Source organism: Tinamus guttatus, unplaced genomic scaffold, assembly GCF_059628265.1.
Source record: "Tinamus guttatus ecotype Peru unplaced genomic scaffold, ASM5962826v1 Tinamus_guttatus_pri_ptg000794l, whole genome shotgun sequence".
Lineage (NCBI taxonomy): Eukaryota > Metazoa > Chordata > Aves > Tinamiformes > Tinamidae > Tinamus > Tinamus guttatus.
The window spans coordinates 155,593-179,091 of record NW_028289328.1 but is presented as its reverse complement, the minus strand read 5'-3'; the positions used below and the strand labels follow the sequence as shown (position 1 = coordinate 179,091).

Here is a 23,499-nt window from a genome sequence, read left to right as displayed (position 1 = left end):
GGGGCCATGGGCTTTAGTTCTGTTGAACACACTTATTTCATGTTAAAAAATGAGTCTTTTTAGTCTTTTTTAGTCTTTTTTTTAGGGAAAGAAGCTGTAAAAGCCCCGTGCTTTCCATAATAAAGGCCACCTTTTAGGAGCAGGGCGATTTTAGAATTTTCACAAAATGAATGATCATCAGAAACTGGTTTTATAGAAAAAAAAAAGGCCCATGATATTTTAGCTTTTTAGCACTTCTAGATGATTGTACTTGTGGAAAATTACAGTTCAAACCCACTCTGAAGCATTAACAAAGAAAAAGGGACAAGTCTGTTTAGGATGCATATATTTTATAAACTTGAAGAATTTGAAACAAAAAATAACAGTAAAATAAAAGACTAAACATTAACATGGATAAAATGTTCCAAATAATGGAACAATACCAATGTAAAAGCACAGGTAATGCCAAGATTGAATTTTCCCGGCCATTAATTTGAACATGTTAATGAATTTCTGATTTTTTGGGGGTGGCGGGGGATTAAGATTGTGATCATTTCAGTATACATCCAGCCATTAATCACTTTTCCAACTTCCCAGGAATCTGGAATTGGCTTGTAATATGGATGCTAGTAACCATTTTTTTAACATTATGTCTGCGACATTTACAAATATTTTTTCACCGATAACAGTAATATGCAAAATATGAGGGCGAAGAGCTCATTGGCACAATGTCCTTGTGCTTATTGAATTTGTTTCCCTCTTCTCAGGCCATGCCATTTATACTGTTTAAACAGTGTTGATCCTTTGCATTTAGTCTGTGTTTAATCTTAAAACAAATGTTAAAAGTCAACCTTAACAAACATTAAACATTATATTGTCATGGTGATGATTTAGTTGTAAATATCCAGTTGCTCTAGTGCTTCAGAATCCCTGTATCTGCTGTTTGGAGTTTTGCTATATTATGTTGCTGCTGGGATGCTGAGACTCAGATAAGCCTGAACCCTTGGAGAATTCACTGATGTTTGAATCACAGCAGCTTTACTAATCTCCCCACTATGTTTCATTTTGGAATCTGTCTTTTACTAAATGCCTCTGTCACATTTTCATTAAAAATATGTTATATTACAGCTCTGCTGCTTTTGGCATTGGTTATTACTATAGTGGAGATTCAAGATACACCTTTCTTTCTGTAGGGACAAATGCGTTAGGACTACTGCAGTTCTCTGGATACCATAGTTGATTACTAAGGCATAACAGATTCTGTGGGAAAACAATGCATCTTTATGTACGTTTTTGTTCTAGCTGTTGTATGCATTATATTTGAACAATTTTGCTTGTAATATATGTCTCAACAGTAGCATGTACATTTGGTTATAGCATGTGTTAACATATGCATGCATTTAAGTGAAAGTGTGTTTCCGTAATTTTAACATGTCTGAAAAATGAGTACTTGTTTTCTTCACCAGTTTATAAGTAGTGTTAAAGCTTATGTTACGTTACCTCTTCATTGCTTTATGTGTATATTTATTTTTAAACCTGTCTTATTCATGGAAGCTAGTACAGGCATGATACCATCAGCTGCATTTCTTTCTCCCTGTGTTTAATTGCATGAAAGTTTCTGATCTAAGGTATAAAAAAATTATTTTGCATGAATATAGTAAATGTTTTGTTGTTAGCTGCAATGTTAGACGGGTTTTTTTGTCCTGTAAATTGTTTCCAAGTGAGCTATTTTCAAGTTCAGTAGTGAGAGAAGGAACGGTATTTTTTCTGGTCATTTTCAGTTTTCTGAATCTGTTGAGTTTGGCTTTCAGAGTCACTGTGTTTTGAAAAGTACTTAGGCTGTAAAAACTGTATATATATAAAAAAATGTTGGGCATAAAATTGCTCTTGTTTGAGCTGCTACATATTATTTAAAGGATCCTGGGAGTTCCGTGTGAAACCTCTCTGACCATAAAAGGGAATATATACGCAGATTCAGACCCCAAAAAGAGACACAGTGCATTGCTATGTGTGAGAAGCCCAGTTGATGATAATTGTTTATTCTCCAGAAACCCATTCAACAAACATTGTGAAGCTGAAGCCAGAAGGAAGTGCTGTGTACAAAGCTTATGACTGGGGAGAGGTTTGCATTATTTTTATTGTTTTCCGCATACTTTCCCTGCTCCTGGTCCCATGTTTTCCCAGTGCACATGAGCCCTGCTTATGGTGCAGCTGGATGCAGTAGAGGGCTGCGCCTGCCACAGGTACCCACAGTGGAGGAGATTCCCGTTGTTCCCTGCTGGGTGCCACAGGCATCAACAGTGGAGGAGATTCCTATTGTTCCCTGTGGGGCACCACAGGCACCCACAATGGAGGAGATTCCCATTGTTCCCTGCTGGGCGCTGCAGGCACCAAGAATGGAGGAGATTCCTGTTGATCCCTGCGGGCCGTCACAGGCACCGACAGTGGAGGAGATTCCCGTTGTTCCCTGTGTTCGCCTCTGTCTGTGCTTGGAGTCCCGCTGCTGCCGCTGGGTCCTGTGCTGTGGGAAGACCTCTCCTTGGGCAAACTTGCGCAGGGTAGCCTGACGCCAGGCACGATTGCGGTTGCCCACGGACAAGCGCGAGCTCATCTGTGGGGCGCTCGGCTTTTGTTAGCTCAGCTTTCCTGGGATGTCTTTGCCCCAGCAGAGTACGGAGAGGTGCACAGTAGTTTTGTACGGTACCTCCTAGCTAAAATTTCCTAGTGCTGCTCTTGGCTCCATCCCAGCCGCCTCTGTGGCTCCCTGCTGCAACATCAGTTCCTCTGTCTTCGCCTGCGTTGTTTCCTTGTTTCCTCACACTTGCGGACTACCCGGTGTGCGCAGATCCTGTCTGCACGGCGGATGCGCAGGCGGTGCCAGCAGGGGCGGCCTCCGGGCTGAGGCCTCACAGGCGGCCCATCGCCGAGTACAGTCTGCCCATCGCCGAGTCTGGAGACACATCCAGGGCCTAGAAACTGTCGCTGAGTCTGGAGGCGCATCCAGGGCCTAGAAACCATCGCCGAGTCCGGAGACACATCCAGGGCCTAGAACCTGTCACCGAGTCCGGAGGCGCATCCCGGGCCTAGAACCGGGCCTGCAATCGGAAGCTAGCACATACCAAATCATTGAAGTAGTCACCTTTTCATGGGGTTCTCTGCCACAATTTGGATGCCATTAATGATTTTAGTGATAGCTGTTATTCTCAATACGCTTTTTTTTTTCCCCCCAATTTGTTTTCAAATATCAGGCAGCCCCAAAACATTGCTTTGAATAACATAAAGTCTAACAAGAGGCTTAAATCTGTCAGGGTAAGCTGCTCTTCTCAACAGTCAGCCTGCACAGTACTTAATCCAAATATGGGGTCAAACTGTATAGTCCTTAGCATGTGAGCACATTATGCTTGCTATAATGTTGTATGTAAAAAGTAGGTGAAGAAGGATAGTCATACTTAATCATTTTGTATAGGAGAAAAAAATGTGCCTAAGATCATACATCATTGCTTTCTAATATACTGTAACCTCCGTCAGATGCATATTAACCAATATATTTAAGCAGCTAAAGTTTCCTTATGCTCAGCACTGACAGGTTTTAAATTAGTCCAGGAGAAATCCTCAATCCTATTGCTTAGAGGTCAAGCAAAATATTTTGGCTGGGCCTGCCAAGCTAAAAACATCATACCTCTGCTATCCTCTTCAATACATTCTATTGCTCTTATACTTTATTATGGTCATTGTGCAGAAGAGTATTTTCCTGCTTTCCCTTCTGCAGAGAATATGGAACTCATGAAATTTACAGGTATGTCAAACACACATTCTTGGTTTTACTTCTGAATACAACCGGTCTTTTGTTTGTCTTCTACTATTAACCAGTGAAGTTCTTAATAATTAATAAATCGTTAAATGTTTAAATATTATAACAGAGCATGATAATTTGCTAGTCATTTTTAAATCATAATCACTGCTGGGGTAATTTTTTTTAAAAGCCTTATGAAATTTATCCCTTTTAGTTTATTGTTTTCAGGCTATATTGTAAACAATATGATTTGTAGATGGAGTAGCCAACAATTTTGTGCATTTCACAGAACAAACCAGGTTGGAAGGGACTCTCTCCAGGCTCAGAGTCAGCCATGTGTGGTCAAATCAGGTTGCTCAGGCTTTACGCAGAACAGGAGTTGAGAGCTTGACATCCACTGATCTTCCTTTACTCACAAATCCAGTTATTTTATCACAGGAAGCATTCGGGCTGGTGAGGCAGGATTACCAAGGGCAGGATTACCATGCTGACTGTTCCCCCATCACCTTCTTCCCCGTCATGCATCTAGAAATGTACTCCAAGACTCTACATAATTTTCCCTGGAATAAGAGCCGGCTAACTGGCCAGAAGTTCTCAGATCATATTCTTGGTAATTTTTGAAGATGGGCAAAAAAATCACTTTTTTCCAGCCTTCGGGAACCTACTTTGCCTGATCTCTGCAACCTTCAAAGATGACAGACTATACCACAACATTGGCCAGCTCTCAGGGCCCACAGATGCTGTTCGTATCCAGCCTTTTAGCACTGGGGCTAGCACTCAGCCCTGAGACAGTGTTTGGTGAAGCCAGCTCCTGACGCACGCAGTTGTTTTCCTGAGCATTGGGATGAACTGTCCTTGCACTTAGAGAGGGTCTATTCTTCATTACTATGTCCCCAGATTATCATTTCTGAATCGCAAATCCAGTCATGCTTTTCTTCTGCTCAGCCTGTACCAGCCTTACCACCTATCACCTTGCTATACACTCACTGCTGTATAAGCTGGTGGCAGGGATGTAGACTTCCTCCAGCTGTTTAAAGGAAGTTTTGTCCACTTGCTTACCCTTCATCAGTGGTCTGTATCACGTTCCCACCATGGTGTCACCCACAAACTCTCACTGTGCTGGTTGTTCATCCTGTGAAGGAGTCCTAGGCTGCTTCTACATATTGTGGGCAGTCTCTTTCCTCATCTTCCTTGCCTCTCTTTGCTGAGGAGCTGGTATCTGTCCCTTGCATCACTGACCTGCTGTGTTTCACTTATTCTGGTGAGGTTGTCATTTCTGACAGCATGTGCCATTCTTGTTCCTTCTGCTTGTTTTTCCCAGGCTCCATTCACTTGGGTATAATGCTTGAAGTGTGGGGTTTCATGGAAAAAAAAAAATGAAACCATGAAACCATTCATTTTTCTTTCTCATCTATTTTGTGCAAAAATGTTTTATTATCTTCAGCTTCAGCTTATATGATATTCGTATTCTTTTTAATACTCAAAATTGAGCAGTGGCCTAGGAGAAATTTCTTGCTTTCTTGTTTCCTAGAAGACATGTGCTATATAATGAAAAGTAAAACCAAAATAAAGAAACAAAAGCATATCAGAAAGCACTTGCATGAGAAAGGCTCTTCAGATTTTTGCCGATTTTTACAAAAGGAGGGGATCGTAGGTATCGGAAGGAATATCTTCTTAATTTTATTTGGTTTATTATATAACCATTATTGTTACAGCGATATATAACAAAAAAATCATAATCAACACAAAACAGCTGATGAAATTGCCTTAGATATAACTGTTAGATTGAATACCCATCTGGGAAAATCCACTCAGAAATTTATACATAGTACAGAATAAGATTCACTTGCTAGATTAGATTTATTGGTTAAAAAAAAAAAAAAACATGAAATGCTATAGTGAGAAACTCAGCTTGTAATCACATAATGCCTTCCTCTTCCATTCTTTGGGAATTCAAAGCATCAGCAAATGTGTCTTGTTAGTGCAGTGAGTAAAAAAGTGGTAGTGGTGTTCAGTAAAGTTCAAGGCACTTTGTAATATCTGTGCAGAGGTGTTACTAATTTTTTTCTCCCAGTTCTGCACAATGAACAGGACCAGAGCTTGATCTTTCAGCTTTTTTTTCTAAGACATGGAGTAAAACCAAGTAAATATTTCAAAGAGCTTTGTTGCTGACCTACGAGTTGCAGCCGTCTGTTCACAGGACAGAAATAGCAGAGTACTGAAAGGTGACTAGAGAAGAAGCCTTCCCTCCCTCTCTCTTCTGTTCCTAGTCTGTGCCAAAAGCCATTCAAGATTGGATCTTAATTCTCCTTACGTAAGCTTTTATTGTTTTTCCAGTAGAGTTTCTTACTCCTCTACATTAAGTATGCCAAGTTTTAATAAACACATTAATGCACTCGACACTATCAGCAAATACCCTGGCAGGAAAGCTGTTTGTTTAATAGTACTAATAAAAAAGGCTTAGTCAAATGAACTAGTTTCAGAGGTTGTATAGTGAATTTAGTCATTTAATCAAGAAGCAAATGTTGAGCATGACTACTTGTTTTCTCAGAAGTATCTAGAACATGTAAGAAATCTTGTGGACTACACCTTTGTGCTTTCCTCAGACAAGCTGATTCGCGTTGTGCCTTGCAACAGTCTCAGTTTTACATCTCTCTCCTTCGGTTTGGCCCCCGCAACCCTCCTCTGCATATCCACATTACAAAATCAAAGTTGGCATGAGCATGGGCTGCATACATAAATTCCTTATGTCTTCAAATAGGTTTAGTTCTCTCTAATCTGGTTTTTACAATATTTAAATATTCCTGTGGTTTTCAGATACTAAGTTACTAACTTTCTCAAAAAAGGTATCTTTACTCTCACAGAACAAGCTTTTCTGAAAGACAGTCAAACTAAATGCCATGTGATACTGCTCCTGTTGTGGACTGCATGATGAAGACCTAGCAGGTAGCACCTTGAATAAATAACTCAGTACTGAATTATTCCTTACATGTATTTTGATTGCAATTTCTCATTGGAAGGATCCAGCAAAGAATGAATTCTCAGGCTTTGCAGTTATCAAGTTGTAACAAGGTCTGGCTCTCTGTTTCAGAGAGTGGTGGGAGGTAAGGTGACTAGATCCACAGTCGTATTTCCTTCCTTCCTTCTAACTTCTTTCACTGTTCAGCTCTAGAAATGGTGTTCTCTTTTTTTATTTGCCATGAAGTGGTAAATGTGCTACAAATATACCTACTTTAAACCTCTGAGCTAACCATACAACTATACATATATACAACTGTAATTTGTGAAAGAAAAAACCTCAAATATCACAGCTTTGAGACATTAATAGCAAAATTGCAGTGATTGAATTTTAATTTATTATGAATTAATTAAATACACTTGCATGACAATCTAATAAAAAGGAAAGGTGTGTACTTTTAGTAAAGACCTTAAATTCAAAGCTGAGCATTGTAACATATCCTGTTACTGACAGTAAAATTCCTAGGTGCCTCTTACGTAGTGCACCCGGATACCTCTGACTGCTAAATTACGGCTTAAGAGTCATCTGCTTTGTGAGTTTTCTCCTATTTAATATTTTTCATTGATCAGTGCAGTCAGATCTACCAGCTAAAACTATTTTTTTCACTAATGACAAATCAAGTGGCAGTTCAGTGATAGTCTTAAACAGACAGTTTGATTTTATCGAGATAGTAATAAGAGCCCTGTTTTCTGTAATGTAAGTGTTATTTAAGTAAAAGTTCAAGACACCCTACTGAAACATCAGTCTTGCAAAGTGAAGTGAGCAGTGCTGTTTTTGGGCAAATGGCTTGCAAGTAGGGCACTAAAGTGTGCAATGTACCATTTTATAGTTTCCCTATATATATTATTATAGTAATGCACAGGTTTGTGCATTAGCTACTGAACTCTAACAGTGCCCATTAAAAGTGTTTCCATGCCAATACAGATCTAGATGAGTGGAATGTAAGATTTGCAATACTTAATGGATCAGGCAAATACTGCTAGTTAATATCTACCTCTATTTATGGCTAGCAGTTATAGTCTATCTAAAAGCTATGTCCTTGTTGTACACTAACTGGTATTAGGAAAAAAATGTATTCCAGATCTGAACAGGTGGTCAACTTTTATTGTATATTCGATAGTATCTGCTTATTTTACCTTATTACAGATGACAGCACTACAAATACTGTTAGGAGCTATAGAAAATTACTGTGTTCCCTGGGCAGCACTCTTCACTTCCATTGCATAAATAAGATGACGCGTTCCTCAGTCAAACTGAAGTTATTTGCGTGTGTTTTGTTCCCCTTGTTGGCTACTCAAGAGGCGTTGATGACTTCCTGAAACAGAAAATATCAAATGGTTTTAATAAGTCTCAGCATGAGGTGTGTAAGAAAGTATGGTCTATGTTTGGTCTATGTTTTATACAGTTTAATCATTTGTTAAAAATGAACTTCATTCACTAGCTCATCTCTGTTGCCTGTGTCTGTCCTCAACATGTTTAGATTTTCATTTAATTTCATTTTAAACCTATACTTTCTGTTAAATTGGATTGTGGTAGTGCTTCCTGTAATTCTGATCTTTTTAGTGGTTACAAAAGTAGAATATGAAAGGCAAAGAAAATCAAAATCCTTGTAGTGAGAATTTGGCTGTGGGATGCCAGAATTTGTTTGTAATTATTTTATAAAAAAACGTAAAAAAGAATGGCCAAATTGAATATGGCTTTTAAAAACACTGATTATTGTCAAATTTTTATTGTACTGTATCGTGTCATATTTTATTATACTGTAGCTGTTTCTGTGACTGACTCAGTGATGTTATATTTCTTTGTGAAGGCTGCCACATTTTTATTCTTTTTTTCACTATGAACAGGAGCTTGGATTAAAGTAATGCGTTATTGTAGGTTAGTTTTATAGCAGGTATATTGGTTCTAGTACATTAGAGTGCCTTATCTTCTTCGGGATTGATTAATAGTTAATTGCTATTTGAAGTTGTTATTTTATTGACATAGTCAAAAATTTAATGTATTTGAGTATGCATCATCATATATATATATATATATATAAAATCATTACTGGATTTCATAGTCATGAAGGGAAATGAAAGTTCCTACACAAAAGCAGTGGGAAAGAGCATGTTAAACATGTTCTTCAGAGCATATTAATTCATTGATCTGTGGGGAAATTACTATTTAATATTAAAATTATAGAAAGTAAATGTACATGTTGAAGAATATATTTATTATAAAACTCTGGATTTGGAAAGTTGGTAGATATTAATATCTTCAGTAACCTATAACATGTTAAATATATTACTTGGTATAGTGCTATATGTACTGTGCCTCACCGTATTTTACATGAGGAGAAAAGAAAATCTTTTGGCTGAAGTGTATGGTTTGGAAACACATATAGTTTTATTTTCTTTTCTGCTAAGGTTGGTTACTATTAGTAAGTGTTTTGGCCTGTTAAAAGATGCAATGTAGCTGTGTATCAGTATATGAAAATGGTCTTGCAGCAAGGAGAAGGCTGCTGTGTGAGTGTACTGGAAAGGTACTGTATGCACGAGCATTGTAGTTCAAAAGCAAGTCTGTTAAGGAAGCTACTGTTAGGTTATCCTAATGATTAAGTAACTAAATCTCCTGATTGATTGTAAAGGTAAGAAAGAATATGTGTTTTTAATTGTGGAAGCATTTCTTGCAGGCTTAGAACATGATTATATATTTTTCTGCTGTGGTTTTAAGGAGGTTAGTTTAAAGAAATGAAATAGTTTAAAAAGTATTGTATTCTGGAAAGTATTTGACAATTACTTACAGAAAAACAGGCAGATGGAGAGAGTGACACTACAGGCGTGATCTGAGGCAGTTGGGGGTTTGTAAACTGGTGAAAAGCAGATAGTCATATTGAATATCTCATTGTTTAAAAAATCTTTTTCTCCCAGAGTTAATCATCATTTCTTTAGGATGAAAAGCCTCTTTGTTCTAAAAATGTTGTAAAATGTCCATATTGATTATTGGTCACAGATCCTGAAACAAAGAGTTGCAGAAATGCTATATTCACAGGCGAGAAGGGTAGAAAAAGACCATTTAGCCTCTTGTGCTGCAGGAATCACCATCTTAGTTCTGCTTTTCTTTTTGTCATTAGAATCACCTCAAGTTATGTGTCCTTTGAACTGAAACGTTCCTGATTTCCAGAGTGCTGGGGACTGGAACTGTCTGTTTTTTGTTTGGATCCTCAGGCCGCCTAAAAACTGTCCTTAAAGAGCCGGAAGAGAACTGGTGCATTTCTAAAGACATGTCTTTTGGCTCTTAGAATATATTGCATCCTTTTTTTTTTTTTTTTGTTTTCTTCTCTTTCTTTCCTCATGCATTCAAGCTGCAAAAAATAAATATTAAAACCAAATAGTCCTTACAGCCTCCCCTCATTTGGTAGTTACCTAGCAGTGGACATTGGTTGTGGAGTTTCCTGCAGTAATTGTAGGCCTGCTGGGCGATTCATCTCTGTATACTCAGAAGACAGAGCAAAAAGACAAGGAAAACTTGGTAGAGCGCTTCAGTTTACTGCAGTTGACATCCTTATTAAAAAATGTTGTGATAAAAAAGACAAGGCTTACAACAAATCTATTGCATTTTTCTTCTGTTTTATTTACATGTAATAGTGAGAAAATTGGAAATGATTGAATATAGAGCTGTACAAATGTTGGTATTTCTTACATGTACATTTCACAGAAAAATGATCTTAAGAAGACTTTCATTGCATTTTTGAAAGTTCTTCTTGTTGATATGTTTTCCTGCAATGCACAGATTTCACATATGTTTGTGGTGAATTCAGATAAAAAAAGCAATGCTACTGGCCTAAGTTTTAGTCTTTTCTTATAGTTTCTTTTCACTTAGGTTTTCTTCCATTGCTTCTTTGAAGACAATTTTATTTTCCCCTTAAGCCACATGTATTCACCAAGCATCTGAATCCACAAGGCATGGTGCAACTTCTGTTGAAGTCAACAGAAGCTGAAAAAACTTTTTATCTTTTCAGAAGTTACATCAAGTTCAAAGGTAACTTATCACAGAATATATTTCAGAGTTGTCTTGTTGTGATTTCTTGGTTGTGCAGGTTTTAAGATTAAGCTGCAAGTTCTTTCTCCATGGGAATGGTTATGGTAGAAAAGAGCATCAAGCAGCGTTTCCCTTTCTGTGTCATGCACTCCCCTGAGGCAGGTCGTTTAATGTTCATTGTGTGTGTCTATTAAGCATTAATTCTTTAACTGTATTTTAGTGAGAGAGAGCAATATGGTATGTTTCAATACAAAAATCCTAATTCCTGCAAAAACATATGGCATGGAATTATCTACTTAAGGATGGAACAATTTGATAATAATTCGGTGGAGTGACATCTGTACAATAAAATAAGATGCTGATCACACCAGAAAAGTGGATGGAAAAGTTTTATTGTATCTATTCTGACATCATGAGAAAGGCATTATCATTCCTCCATGGGATGTTAAAATTTAATGATCTAATTTGGTCTTATCACATGTAATATAAATAAAAAATAACCCTATTAAGTATTCAAAGACCTATGCTGAACACAAAACTTTTAAGTGCTGTATTCTAGAATTTGGAGTTTAAACACTTAAATGTGTTTAGCAAAGAATAAGGAAAAAATATTAGGAGAAAAATAAAAGTTACTTGGTCATTTCCGTATTTTAATGAAGTTGTTTACATTGAGCTTCTAATCTCTGCATATTTTATTTTCTTCTCCTGTTGCTTTGGCAAGCAAGTCAGAAAGATATGTAATTTTATACTTTAGCTTTCAGGGGTAATCATGTCAAAACAAACACATAATTACAGCTTTCCCCAAGATCAAATGAGAATAATGATTCTTGGAGGGCAACATGAAGTGTATTTTGTCTTTTGTTCTGTGTTTCTAAAGTTAGTTTTCCCACTTCAATTTACTGTGTCAAACAGCCAAGGAAAATGGCTTTTGCATTTCTTAATGGACAGCTATTGCTCTTCATATTTTTTTTTTCTGAAGGTAGAAATATTTCTGTGCATTTGCTTCTTGACAGTTTATAGATCACAATGAGAAGGCTCTTTTCAAGACATCAATATAAGAACTGCCTGTACAGATTTCCTTTTACACACCTGTATTAATATTTTTTTTTTGTTAGTATAAACATAGATGTGGTTCTTGGCATCAGGAATGTAATCAGGATGAAAATGAATCATCTTAGATTGGTCTTTTCCCCCTGTCAGTTTAAGGAACTGACACCAGATCATTTTTGGTACATTTCAGGATAGATGAAAGGCTGGACAGAACATCTTTTGAGAGTGTATGGGATTTTTGAAAATGAAAACAGAGCTGAATTAGAAAAGCTTTTCACTCTTTGAGCATATTCTGTCATCTCATTAATAGGTTTCCACAGATTTTAAAACAAAGAGTATACAATACAAATTTGTTGGCTCTGTTATCTCTCTACCTAATACAGAACTGCTGCTCAGACTTTTCTGAAGGAAAAATATGTAACATTATATTCCTTTGCACTTAATGTAAACAAGATACTTTTCTGAAGGTAAAGCCTTTAAATTCCAATAACAGTTTTATTTGTTTAAGATGGAATACTTTATTTCAAAATGTAATAAAATCAGTAAAATAGTATCCTTTAGGGCTTATAAATAAGAATCACAAAAATGTCAACTCCATATGCAAAGTCTTGTGTCTACCTGATCAAGCTAAAAATTGTTAAGAAAGTGTCAGCATCAGAAATGCAGTGTTTAATTTTTTTTGCTCACCCCAAATCCCTGGCTAAAAATATTTGTATATAATATCCTAGATGAGCTGATTATGAAGAGATAAAGCTGATTACTTGATTATCATGAAATCACCAAGAGGCCTCTGTTAATGAACTATTTATCCTAAATTTGGGGCCCAATCCTCAAAAAGTCATCTCTATTTTGTTTTTCTGCAGAAGTTTTAGTAGTTTGCTAGAGAATAGGACTTCATCACTGAGAACACTGAGAGTGTTCTGGGGAAAATATCGTCTACTCATATGATATGAGAATGCGACAAGAAGTGCATCCTACTGTCACTCTATCGCAAGTAGAATCCTGACCCTTTGTCAATAAATAGGGAGCAATATTGATATGAATTCAGATTCCCAAGTTAATTTAGAAAGTAATTATTGAAGAAAGGCACATAGCTCTTAAATTTTTTTTAGCTTGTACCACTACTCCTCTCCAAATGAATAGGGATAAATTGATACATTTTATTTATTTCATGTTGTTTAAATTAAAGAAAATAGAAGGGAAAAGCTGAAATAAGTATGCTGTTTCATAATAGCAAAAGTGCCTTTTGAAACTCCTAACTGCAAATAAATGGTTAGTCCTTAGTAACGTTGCTGAGAAGTTTCTCCTACTGAGGCATGCAAAGCCTTAGGTAGAGAATGAAGCTTTCCATTTTTACTTAGATAGCCTTTTGAGGTGTCCATGTTAGGAAGGCGTTTTAATAGCTTTGCTGATTAATATGTCTAATTGTATGTAGATTTAAAAATATTAAAGCATAGTGAAGAGGGGAAGGCATGATATCAACACACTTGGCGTGTCAAGAATCATTGTTGGCTGCTTTCTAATGAAGACAAATCCATTTTGAGTGTTCTTTCTCAAAAGCACCTAAGGCAACTTAATTGTGGTGATGTATTTTTTTGAGGGTGTTTAGCAGGTTTACTGTGCAGTCATCTAGTGAAGACTAATGAGACTTTTATGCTTTGCAGCCATGCAGAATGTCTTTGGCAACATCAGCTTTCCATCTTCTCCTGCCCTTCCAGATAACTGGAAGATCTTGTACATTAGGAGTACGGGAGAAAGACTGTGCATGTATATGGCCATATAATGTTTCAGATAGCTCCATGGCTTTTGATTCTTTTGATCCTGAAATAAAATCAAAATCTTTTACATTTGTATAATTTGAATTATTGATGTGGTCTTTGATGCTACCAGACATTTTTTGAAGCAAAAACATGGAAAGCAGTATTAGTACACATAAATCGTTTTCCGTTTCGTATGTAGTTGTGAGCATCAATGCCTAGCACTGAGCTATATATGCCAACCGGGTATTCATTCTCACCTTTTGTGAGACTTGGTGGTATGCAGTTTGCTGCAAAGTGTCATACCCTCTCATGGAGTCTTAAAGCTATGAACAAACTCAATGCTTGTATTTATACAGCTGTGGAATTAACATACTCTGCTTTTACTGTTCCATGAAGAGCTTCGCTACCATTAAAATGGAATTGTTAGGACGTTTCAGGGAATGTCCCTGCCTTACCCATTGTAGCCAGCATATGGACTGTAATCACTGTGATAATATAAACAGTTAAATAATTAAGTAATGTTAATTTTCTGAAATGTAGACATGATAAATTACCTGTTGGTCATCCTCTCCTGGCAAGTCATTGACGTTCTTTCAGAGACCTTAAACTAAGACAAACAAAAAGCCCTATGCTGTCAAGATGACTGTGCCTTCATCTTCTTTGAATGGCCTGTTATGTTTCTTTGTTTGTTTGTTTTTTAATTAGGAGTCTAAATTGAGCAAAAACTCAGTTTACACTAAGCATTTCTTTTTTTGTCTTTCATGTATGTTAGCTGAAAACTCCTGTTTTCCAGTAATGGGTTCAATTTTCCATGACTATTGGCAGATGTTTCTCTCAGATCTTTAATGACAATGATGTATTTGTTGATAACCCAGTACTTGCTAGAAGGGGCTTTACTTCGCATCAGTGAATCTGTTTTTCTGTACGAGAGCCTCAGTCAACAGAAAGATACTGCATTTCTTCAAAAAATATCTAGGGGTAGTTTCAGCATTTTTTGAATGCATACTTCATGCTTTGACTTTTCTTTTGGTTTAACTACTCTTTCTTCTTTGCTACAAGTTAAAATCATAATTCTTGGCTTACAGTCTTTGGTGCTCATATTTTTACAAGTGATATATTTGGGTAATTTTAACAGTTGAGTCCAGTGTTCCAATATGCCAACCATAACAGTTGAGATGGGGGTATATTCCATTCTTTTGATACTGTTACTATCTTAAGGCTCAATTTTTAGTACTCCGATAGGAACACTTGCGGCACTTGTTTCGTAGGCTCAAGCTTGAGATGTTTTGTAGTAATACCATTATGCCTGTGTCAGTGTCTGACTTGATAAATGAACAGGAAAGTTTTATACAGCTTTAGAGGAAAATTCATAGTGTGTTTGGCAGTTTCTGCGTTTCTGTAATTTTCTTTCTCACTTCTCCCCAACTTTTGCAAATCCAGAAAACCTAAATCACGAAAGTTTGGTTCTCAAATGCCATTTTAATATAAACCCATAAAGTGGTTGGAAAAAAAACCCAGAACAGCATGCTAGGATGTTGTTATGAGATTCCCAGACCTGTCTGTGTTGGTAACAGACGGGAAGTTTCAAGCAAATCTAGGATCCCAAGGGTTTTTTTTTTTGTTTTACCATATCACTTCACAGTGGGAGAGGTTATTTGGGGCAGAAGTGCTGGTGCTGTAGAACTCCCACAAAGTTAAGGAATGACCTTTTTGCTCCTCAGCAACAAAACTTTTATTGTTAACAGACAGGAAAGTCTGTTAGGCACTTTAGTATTTTACTTAGTACTTTAGAATAGTTAGCACCTTAGTATTAAGGTATTTTATAAATAAATATAAAACATGTAATTGTCATCTGGAAGCAATTTCTTGTGGTTAACTCTAATAAAATATGGGGTGCTTCATGTTCTGGTAAAATTCAAAGAATTTCAAGTGGCTAGAAATGATTTAATCAGATACATCAAATGTAACAGGAAACCTTGCTTGCTATATATCATTGTTAAATAAATAAAGTTTTCATTATTTATAAGGTTGAAGTTTTAGAAAAGCCAAATATATAGAAAAAAATCAACTGAATATTCTGCATTCAGCAGATTTTTAATACTGGAAAGCTTTGATTGTTTTATTCAAAAGCTGAACAATGCCATAGATTTTCTTTCTTTCTCCATTAGAATGTAGTTGCAACCACAAGTAATATACAAATAGTAAGACACAAATAATACCGTGTTGCTTAGTAATCCTCTTCCTGCTTGGTTCAAATCACTTCTGTGTCCTTAACTGACTAAAATAGATCAGTATTATTTTTTATTTCGTGGTAGCTCTGATGTGCCCAAAAAATAGAAAAAAGAAGTTTGTATTGCGTTAACAGAACAAATAATTAATTAACAGTGTAGGAAAATGTCTGGTATTAAGATAGGAGAGCCATAGCTTGCAATTCTGATTTCAGGTTCAGTTTACATCACTGTTAGGCCTTGCGGGGGAATACAAAATTGTCAGGGAGAGGTGAATTAAAACCTGGATAATAATGACCTAGTTGTTACTGAAGACATAAGTTAACATATAATTAAGTCAAGCATTTGCTCCTCTGACTTTTAAGATGCTTTTAAGATAGATGTTTGTGGTGATGCAGTTCTTCAAGGCCACACTGAACATACTAAAATGTGTTCATTGGGTGGATTTTGTTTACATTGCTTCTGAAGGGTTGATGCTCTCCTTTTTTTTAGGAGGGTTGAAGGTACTTCTTTGTCACTATACCCTATTTCTTCACTAGGATTTAAATGGGGTTAGGACACTTTATACCTCTTCTCTATTTTCTTTCCGTCTTTTTTAAAAATGGTACACTGCATTAATGAATAGCTGCAAATCAGTTGAAATTTCCTTTTTTGTTGTTCCTGCCTTTTAAATTATGTGTTGGAACCATATCATGATTTTCCTTCTGCCTTGTATTTTTTGGCTCTCTGTAATAGAGTTGGACCTGTCAGAGAGAACCATGAAAAAATGTTATTTTAAGAACTCTAGGAAAATCATCCTATTTTCCTCTGTTCAGAAATAAGTTACGCTTGGAGTATGAAACTGAAAATCAAATGTCTTCTAGTCTCAGTTCTGACTGTGGCTTGCCTAGTGACCTTGAGAAAAGAAGCATTTCTGTGCTCTGGTTTATTCCTTTCAGTTATCATTAAAAAAAAAAATCAATATTTGCAAACCATTCTGAAATTCCTGGAATGAAGTTGTGTAGAAGTGCAGATGTTTTCATTATCTGTTGGGAGGCATATAGATTTGCTAAATATTGTTTGGCTACGCTGAGCAAGAGTACAAATGAAGTATCTTTGGGAAACATAAACTGGATTTAAGAATTGGATCTGGTGAAAAATAATTCACTGTATTGACAGGCTAGAATAAATCTGTGCAAGTGTTAATTCTTTCAATTAAGAGTAACTCGTCAAATTTGGAATCATGTGGTTATTGAAATAACAAACAACAAAAATGTCTCTACCACTTAGCCTGCTATGTGATGTAGCGCTTGAAGATGATAGAAAGTTTACACCAGTAAGTAATTTTGGGGCTTCTAAAAGCAGGGCAAGCTATGGAAAGTATTTATCACCTACCCTAGAGAAACTTAATGAGCACAGTGCTCTTTTAGATGCTTTGCATAAGACTCAAACACACTTTTTCTCTCTTGAGTTTCATTACTTGCCCCAGACACAAGTCACTATACAATATACCATTGGCAACGTTAATTTTCTCTTTCTAAAGTCCCATAGTACAGTGCTCCAGATATCAAAAGATGAAGCCTGAGAACTCTGTGTCTTGATCATGACATTTTAGAACATCTTGAAAATGTTTGGAAAAAAAACTTATTTTGTACACTTTAAAGAAGTAATTTATTATTTCGTCAACTCTCTGTATCCTGTTTTCTAAACTGTGCTTCATAAGCAACGTTCTAGAATGATCAGTGGTGTTGAAACTGTACATGGGTCTAACTATATCTAGTTTTCAACACAATCCATTTGTGAGCTGTGTTGGTGGTAAATGCAGGTATAATTTTTAAACATAGCAGCCAGACTTCGAGTCTTGTAAAGCACAAAATGTAATGAAAAAAATGCATGTAGCTATGCTTATACTACTGTGCACTTGTATTACTGTGAATATAAATACATACACATATATGTGTGTATTAATATACTGGTACATGGTATATATAAATGTGTGTATATATGTACACACTGGTAAACAAGGGTTTTTTTTAACTTCAGAAGACATTTTAAAATTGGTTAATTCTATTCAGCTTCTGTTCTACGATGGATATTAATTTCTTAACACTAAATTCTAACTTCACAGAGGCAAAATCCTTCTGATTTTTTAAAAGACAGACATTACAAGATAATTTAAGTTAAAGACAAAACTCTTCATCTTCTGGATCTCAGGAAATGCAGTTCAAGTGTATAGATTGCGTACGTGGGATGAGTAGCGAAGGAGATGAAGGGCAGAAGTGAGTTCATTAGACTCTATGTGGAGAGATAAGAGACTTTAGGCAAATGGCCTCTGTGAGTAGGTATCAGGGATGGAAGAAGAATTGACCCTGAGCAAAAAGAAGAGAGGAATTTTGGACAGAATTTTGGTTAAAGAATGAATTTTCCTGCATTTGAGTTGTCAGGGGTATTCACTTCTCACTGTAATAAACATGGCAATACCTATGGCAACAATCCTACTTTTTTGCTTAAAATTACTGGCAAATAGGTGTCAACTTTTGAAAAGTGGGAATCCTGCCCTGGATATCTGTTATTCTGTGATGACAACCTAAACTTAGAGTTCAAGAGCTGTAAAATTACCCCGTGTGTGCATAAAGCCTGTTCTCTCCTCTTGCTGTCCTTAGATGATTTTTCTCTTTTTATCTTGTCTCCAGCAAGTTCCTTGATGATATTCATGTATAGATTGATGTCAGATTGCATTTTGAATTTTATCAGTATTTTCATGTTCACCACTTAAGTCTTAATTCAATGATCTTTGGGTCATACCAACTAGGAAATAACATAAATAAGGGGGTACTTACAGGATAAGGGAAAGCAGGGTTGAGAGGCAGGGCATTCAAGAAAAAAACGGATTTCTTTCAGCTGTTCCCTATCACACAGTGTTTCTATTATCAGCATTTCAATGGTGGAAAAAATGCCATTTTTGAAGTGATACCTGGCCTTGAAGAAATCAAGTCTACATTTTTTTTTTTGAATATAAATGCAATCTTTTTACAGTAGGATGTGTAGGTGCCATTTTGTGTAAGTGGAAATAAATCGGAAATAGGATTCAAGAAAAAATATATTTTTGTAAATACACTGTTTAAATATTAGACTACATTTTAAGTATTGCAGAATATTTGCTTATGCATATATGAATACAAATAACTAATTTATTGGAAATATTTTGCCCCAGTATGCACTTAAATATCGTGGAATATATATAAAAAAAACCTTAAAAGAGTGCTATTTCCCATCTTTTTTTTTTTTTTTTTTTTTTGTAAGACTGCTTGTGTCAGGGAACTGAGGGTACTCTGACTTTTATCGAAAGAGCACTTGCTTTATTGAAGCTTGCACAGATGGATAACTGATATCAAAGGTTTCTGCAACAGTGCCCACAAGTTGCCAGAAGGTCAGTGTGCAAATATATCACTGCCTTATTCCTTGGCAAAGAACAGCTGCAGTTGCTATGATTTATTAAACTCTATTCTTCTATAAACAGTACCTATCAACCGTTAGTTCTACAGGTAATCTGCAAGAAATAGGTCCAGTTGTAGAACCTTTAAAAAGAAGTTTCTCAAAATGTACCTTTACATTTTTAAAACATCATTTTTTGAGTATTGCAGGAAAACTGAATAACAGTAAATGAAATAACCTTTAAGAACTGCATTTGCTGTTGAGTTGGAAGAGTATATAAATTATTGTGTATGTGTCTCTCCAGTAAATGCATCATTGCCTCTCTACCATAGAGAAAGCTTTAATCATTACAGACAGGTAGGTATATCAGTTAACAGTGACTAGATCATTTTTAGAGAATCCTTTTTGAATCTCCTCTCCTTTTGTACTATGTAACATATAAAGACTACTACCAGTCCTATGCTTTCCTCCTTCTGCTAGTTTTATTATTTTCTCTAGATATTCATTCTCTATTTGCACAAAAGAGAATTTCGCAAGATTTCTTGACTGTTGTTCCTTCATGTGCTGTCCCATAGGTGGTTAAAGAGAGATTTTTACCTGCAGTGTGCCTCATGATTCAACTGTCTGTCTTTTTTTTTTTTTGAACACTTACATAAAGGAGGGACACTGCAAAGAAAAGTGGCCTAACAAAGATAATCCCTCTAAGAAATTATTCTGCCTACCTAAGAGTCAAGTAATAATATGAACTGCCTATATGCTTTCCATTATAAGATATGAAACTCATAACAGATTTTTCTTTTTATATTCATTTAAAAATGATTCTTCTAGTGATTCTTTCTGGTGAAAGAGTTTAATATTAATGATAGAGTATTATTCAGGCCCATAAGACTTGTACTTGATTCTTAATTTATAAAACGTTATTCAAGAACAGCTCTTAAATAGTAACATTGATATCAGCATGTCAAAATATTTCAGGTCAAAAGATTAACTGTACCTTTACCGCAGTGAAGTGAAATAATGAGGAAAAAACTCTCATTATTTTAGGAGATGTATAAGTATGTATCTGAAATGCATAGTTTTGTAAAATTGGTGTTTTCCTTTCTATTTTTGAGAACCAAAGCACAAAATGCGAAGTAGTTCACATTTAATACAAAATGAATGTTGTTTCTTCACCAATAAAGTACGTCTGAAAAAATTCTTTTGGACAAGAATTATTTTCTAGGCAATTTTCTATTGTTACAAATATATCTCACATTTAGTTGCACCAATTAATTAAAGTAACTGAAAGTTTCTTTTTTTTCCAACTCATTACATACAGGCCTTGCAGCTACTAATAAATTTCATTTGAATTACTTCCCCACAAGCTGTATCCTTATACTAGGAAATAATAATAATAAATAATAATAATGATGATGATGATGGTGATGATGATAGCATTAGAGAATTCTGATGTAGTTTTATTCCTATAAGCATTTTGATTGTCAAACTGATCTTTAATTGAAGACCATATTTCAGCCTAAATCCACTATATACAGAAGAAGAATCCATCCACTGCATAGGTTACAGTGTTTGTCTGTCCCAACATTAGATTTTTTTAACAGATTTTTTTATAGGTAAGATTATATATTACCAATAAATAGTAGTTTATCTGCAGGCTTGTGTTATGTGGGCAGATATATCTGCCACTCACTCACCCTTTTCAATCTATTTCAGTTTTCACCAGGATGTTCTAGGCTTATTCATTTTGTAATTTTCCAGTGAATCTGCCTATGAGAATGCTGTTGGCTGATGGGGATTACTCTCATGGTGTGAACAAGGGTAGATTTGGGGCAGATTAGGTTTGTATGTTTGTTGGCGTGGGCTATCATTCTGTCATTTTATTAAAAAGTGGCTTCTAAGTTTTCTGATTTTACTGAGTATTTGATTGTACTATCTGACAACTTTGTTTTTACATTTGCTGTTAAAAATGTGAGGAGTCTAAAATTATTGTGATCTGTAAAAACATTGTCTGAGTATTTTAGTAGAAAGCCACGTACACTTTTGCATATCTCCCCAGAGGCATCTTCAACAGAATTACAGTTTTGCCTCAAAGAGGGAGGCTTTCAGTAACTTTTCTCTTAGAAGCAGGAAGCCATGTAACTGTCGGCTGTAAGTCAGTCAAATGGGAAATGAAGAAAAAAAAACATGGAAAAACATCACCACCGTGAAGAATACTCCTCCCCATCATTTATCAAAACAGCATATTTTTTCTTAGCATGTTTTAGGGAAAATGAGTAAAATGTTTTTCAGAATATGTCTGCTTTCATTGTGTAATAAGATACTTTCATATGTTTCCAACCTTTACCTTGGAATATTCCCAGCCTTTGGTGACTAGAAACTTAAGTCTTCTGTATTTTTGAGCAAGCCAAGGTGTTGAGTGTGTTATTTCTCCTTTACCTTTCACTCAGAACTGTATGTGTTTCACTCAGAACTGTATGTGTTTGTAGTAGTTCTAAAACTTTCAAAAATTTCAATACTATTACTAGTACCTGATCACTCTTATTAAGTAACTTCAAATTATGGGAAGAAAGAAATTCTGTGCCTTATATAGGTGTAGTTTATTATGTTTTTTTATTATTATTATTCCATCATAGACTATATTTTTCTTTATGGAGCTTTTTTCTTTGATATATCCATTTTGGCTTAAAGAATGGTTCTTTTGCACAAACCTTTAAGTTGGGATGTCTAACTGCAAAGACAGTTATCGTAAAAATTGTTACTTATGTAACCATTTGTCATCAGTGTATAGCAATACGGCTTGAACTTGAGAAGATTTTGCATGTAAATGAGGAGATAATTCAATGTCAATTTATGTTACAAATTTTGTTCTTAAAAATGAAAGTTAAGATAATGTGAAATTCTGGAATGTCATCTTTGTTCAGACAATATCTTCTCTTGAACTGTCCTTACTGCTAGAAGCAGCAAAGAGGAGGGGAAATGAGGATAATTTGGATTAAAGACAGAGCAGTTTTTCACATGTAGGATTGTTGTTATTACTTTTAATTCCAGACTGTAGCCTATTCTATAATTTGTCGCTTATAAATGTCTACGTTCTCTTGCAGTGCACCTGCAGGAGAGACATGGTGACAATATCCATGGACATCTTTGTGAGGAAGTTTCAACCAGACAGATACCAGCTGTGGAAGCAAGGAAAGGATTTATATACCATTGATCATACAAAACCAACTCCTGAATCAACACCTGAAGTAAAGGCCTGGCTGCAGCGAAAAAAGAAAATAAAGGATGAGCCCAAATGGTATTTATGCTTCTTTATCATTTTGTTGTCTAAAATATTATGTCAATTTCCCATTCATTTCTTTTGTGCCCTGTTCCCTGATGTTCCATTTGAATTCATTTACTTTAGATGAAGTTTTTTTTTTTTTATTTTCTTACTTAACATAAAAACACAGGGACAAGCAAGTCCTTTTTCAGACTGCAGAAAACTTACTGACATTACATGCTACATGTGCATAGCTGAAGTGGATGCATATAGAGAGCATGAAAATGCATTCCAGCGTGCTAGTACGGATCTTTACTATTGTAAAGGTGTATTTTATTTAAATTTTCAAGGTGTGGATAGTTGTCTTTGTTTTTAGTGACATCTTCAGCCAAAGACAAAAAGATTCCCCTGCAAGTTGTACTAAAATTAATTCTAAAATTGGAAAAACATAGCATGAAGTTGTGGCAGTTCTGTGGAGTCTCTAGCAATAGTCTCTGCCCTCATTACTTTCTAGCTCCAAGGAGATATTATTGACTACTTGGCAGACACTCGTGTTGCAGCTGCCAAAATCTCTTTGTCTACCACAGGTCAGTTACAGATCAAAATTTGAATTTAATGTGAAGAAAATCTTAATCACAGTTGTTGAGACTGACATCCTAACAAAATTAGGAAAAAAGGCGGGGGTTGTTTCTAAAGCTGAATATTAGTGCTTTTCTCTTTTGCTCTTACCTACTGGGACCTCCACTGATTGCATTTTTCATTATCTATTAAGGATCTACCTTAATGCTAGGTTCTAGGTAAAGGTAATTTTTTTTCGTATCTAGTTACTGTAGGGTACAGTGGGCAATTTATTTATTAAAGAAATTCTGTTATCTTCGTATTGTTTTATAATAGGTATTGTTAGAAATTGTTTCCTACTCCATTCAAAGGGCTATATGAAATGCAGTGGATTCTGGTCTGCTGCCTGTTTCACA

General features: G+C 35.7%; 1 protein-coding gene across 1 annotated transcript in view; it reads left to right on the top strand.

Moving 5' to 3' along the window:
- The window catches only part of KDM4C (lysine demethylase 4C), a 236,854-nt gene that overhangs the window by 98,182 nt on the left and 115,173 nt on the right, over positions 1–23,499 (top strand). Inside the window, exon 9 of the mRNA XM_088537506.1 lies at positions 22,368–22,561. Within this exon, the coding sequence (XP_088393632.1) occupies positions 22,368–22,561 (194 nt within the window). The remainder of the gene's footprint in view (positions 1–22,367; positions 22,562–23,499) is intronic.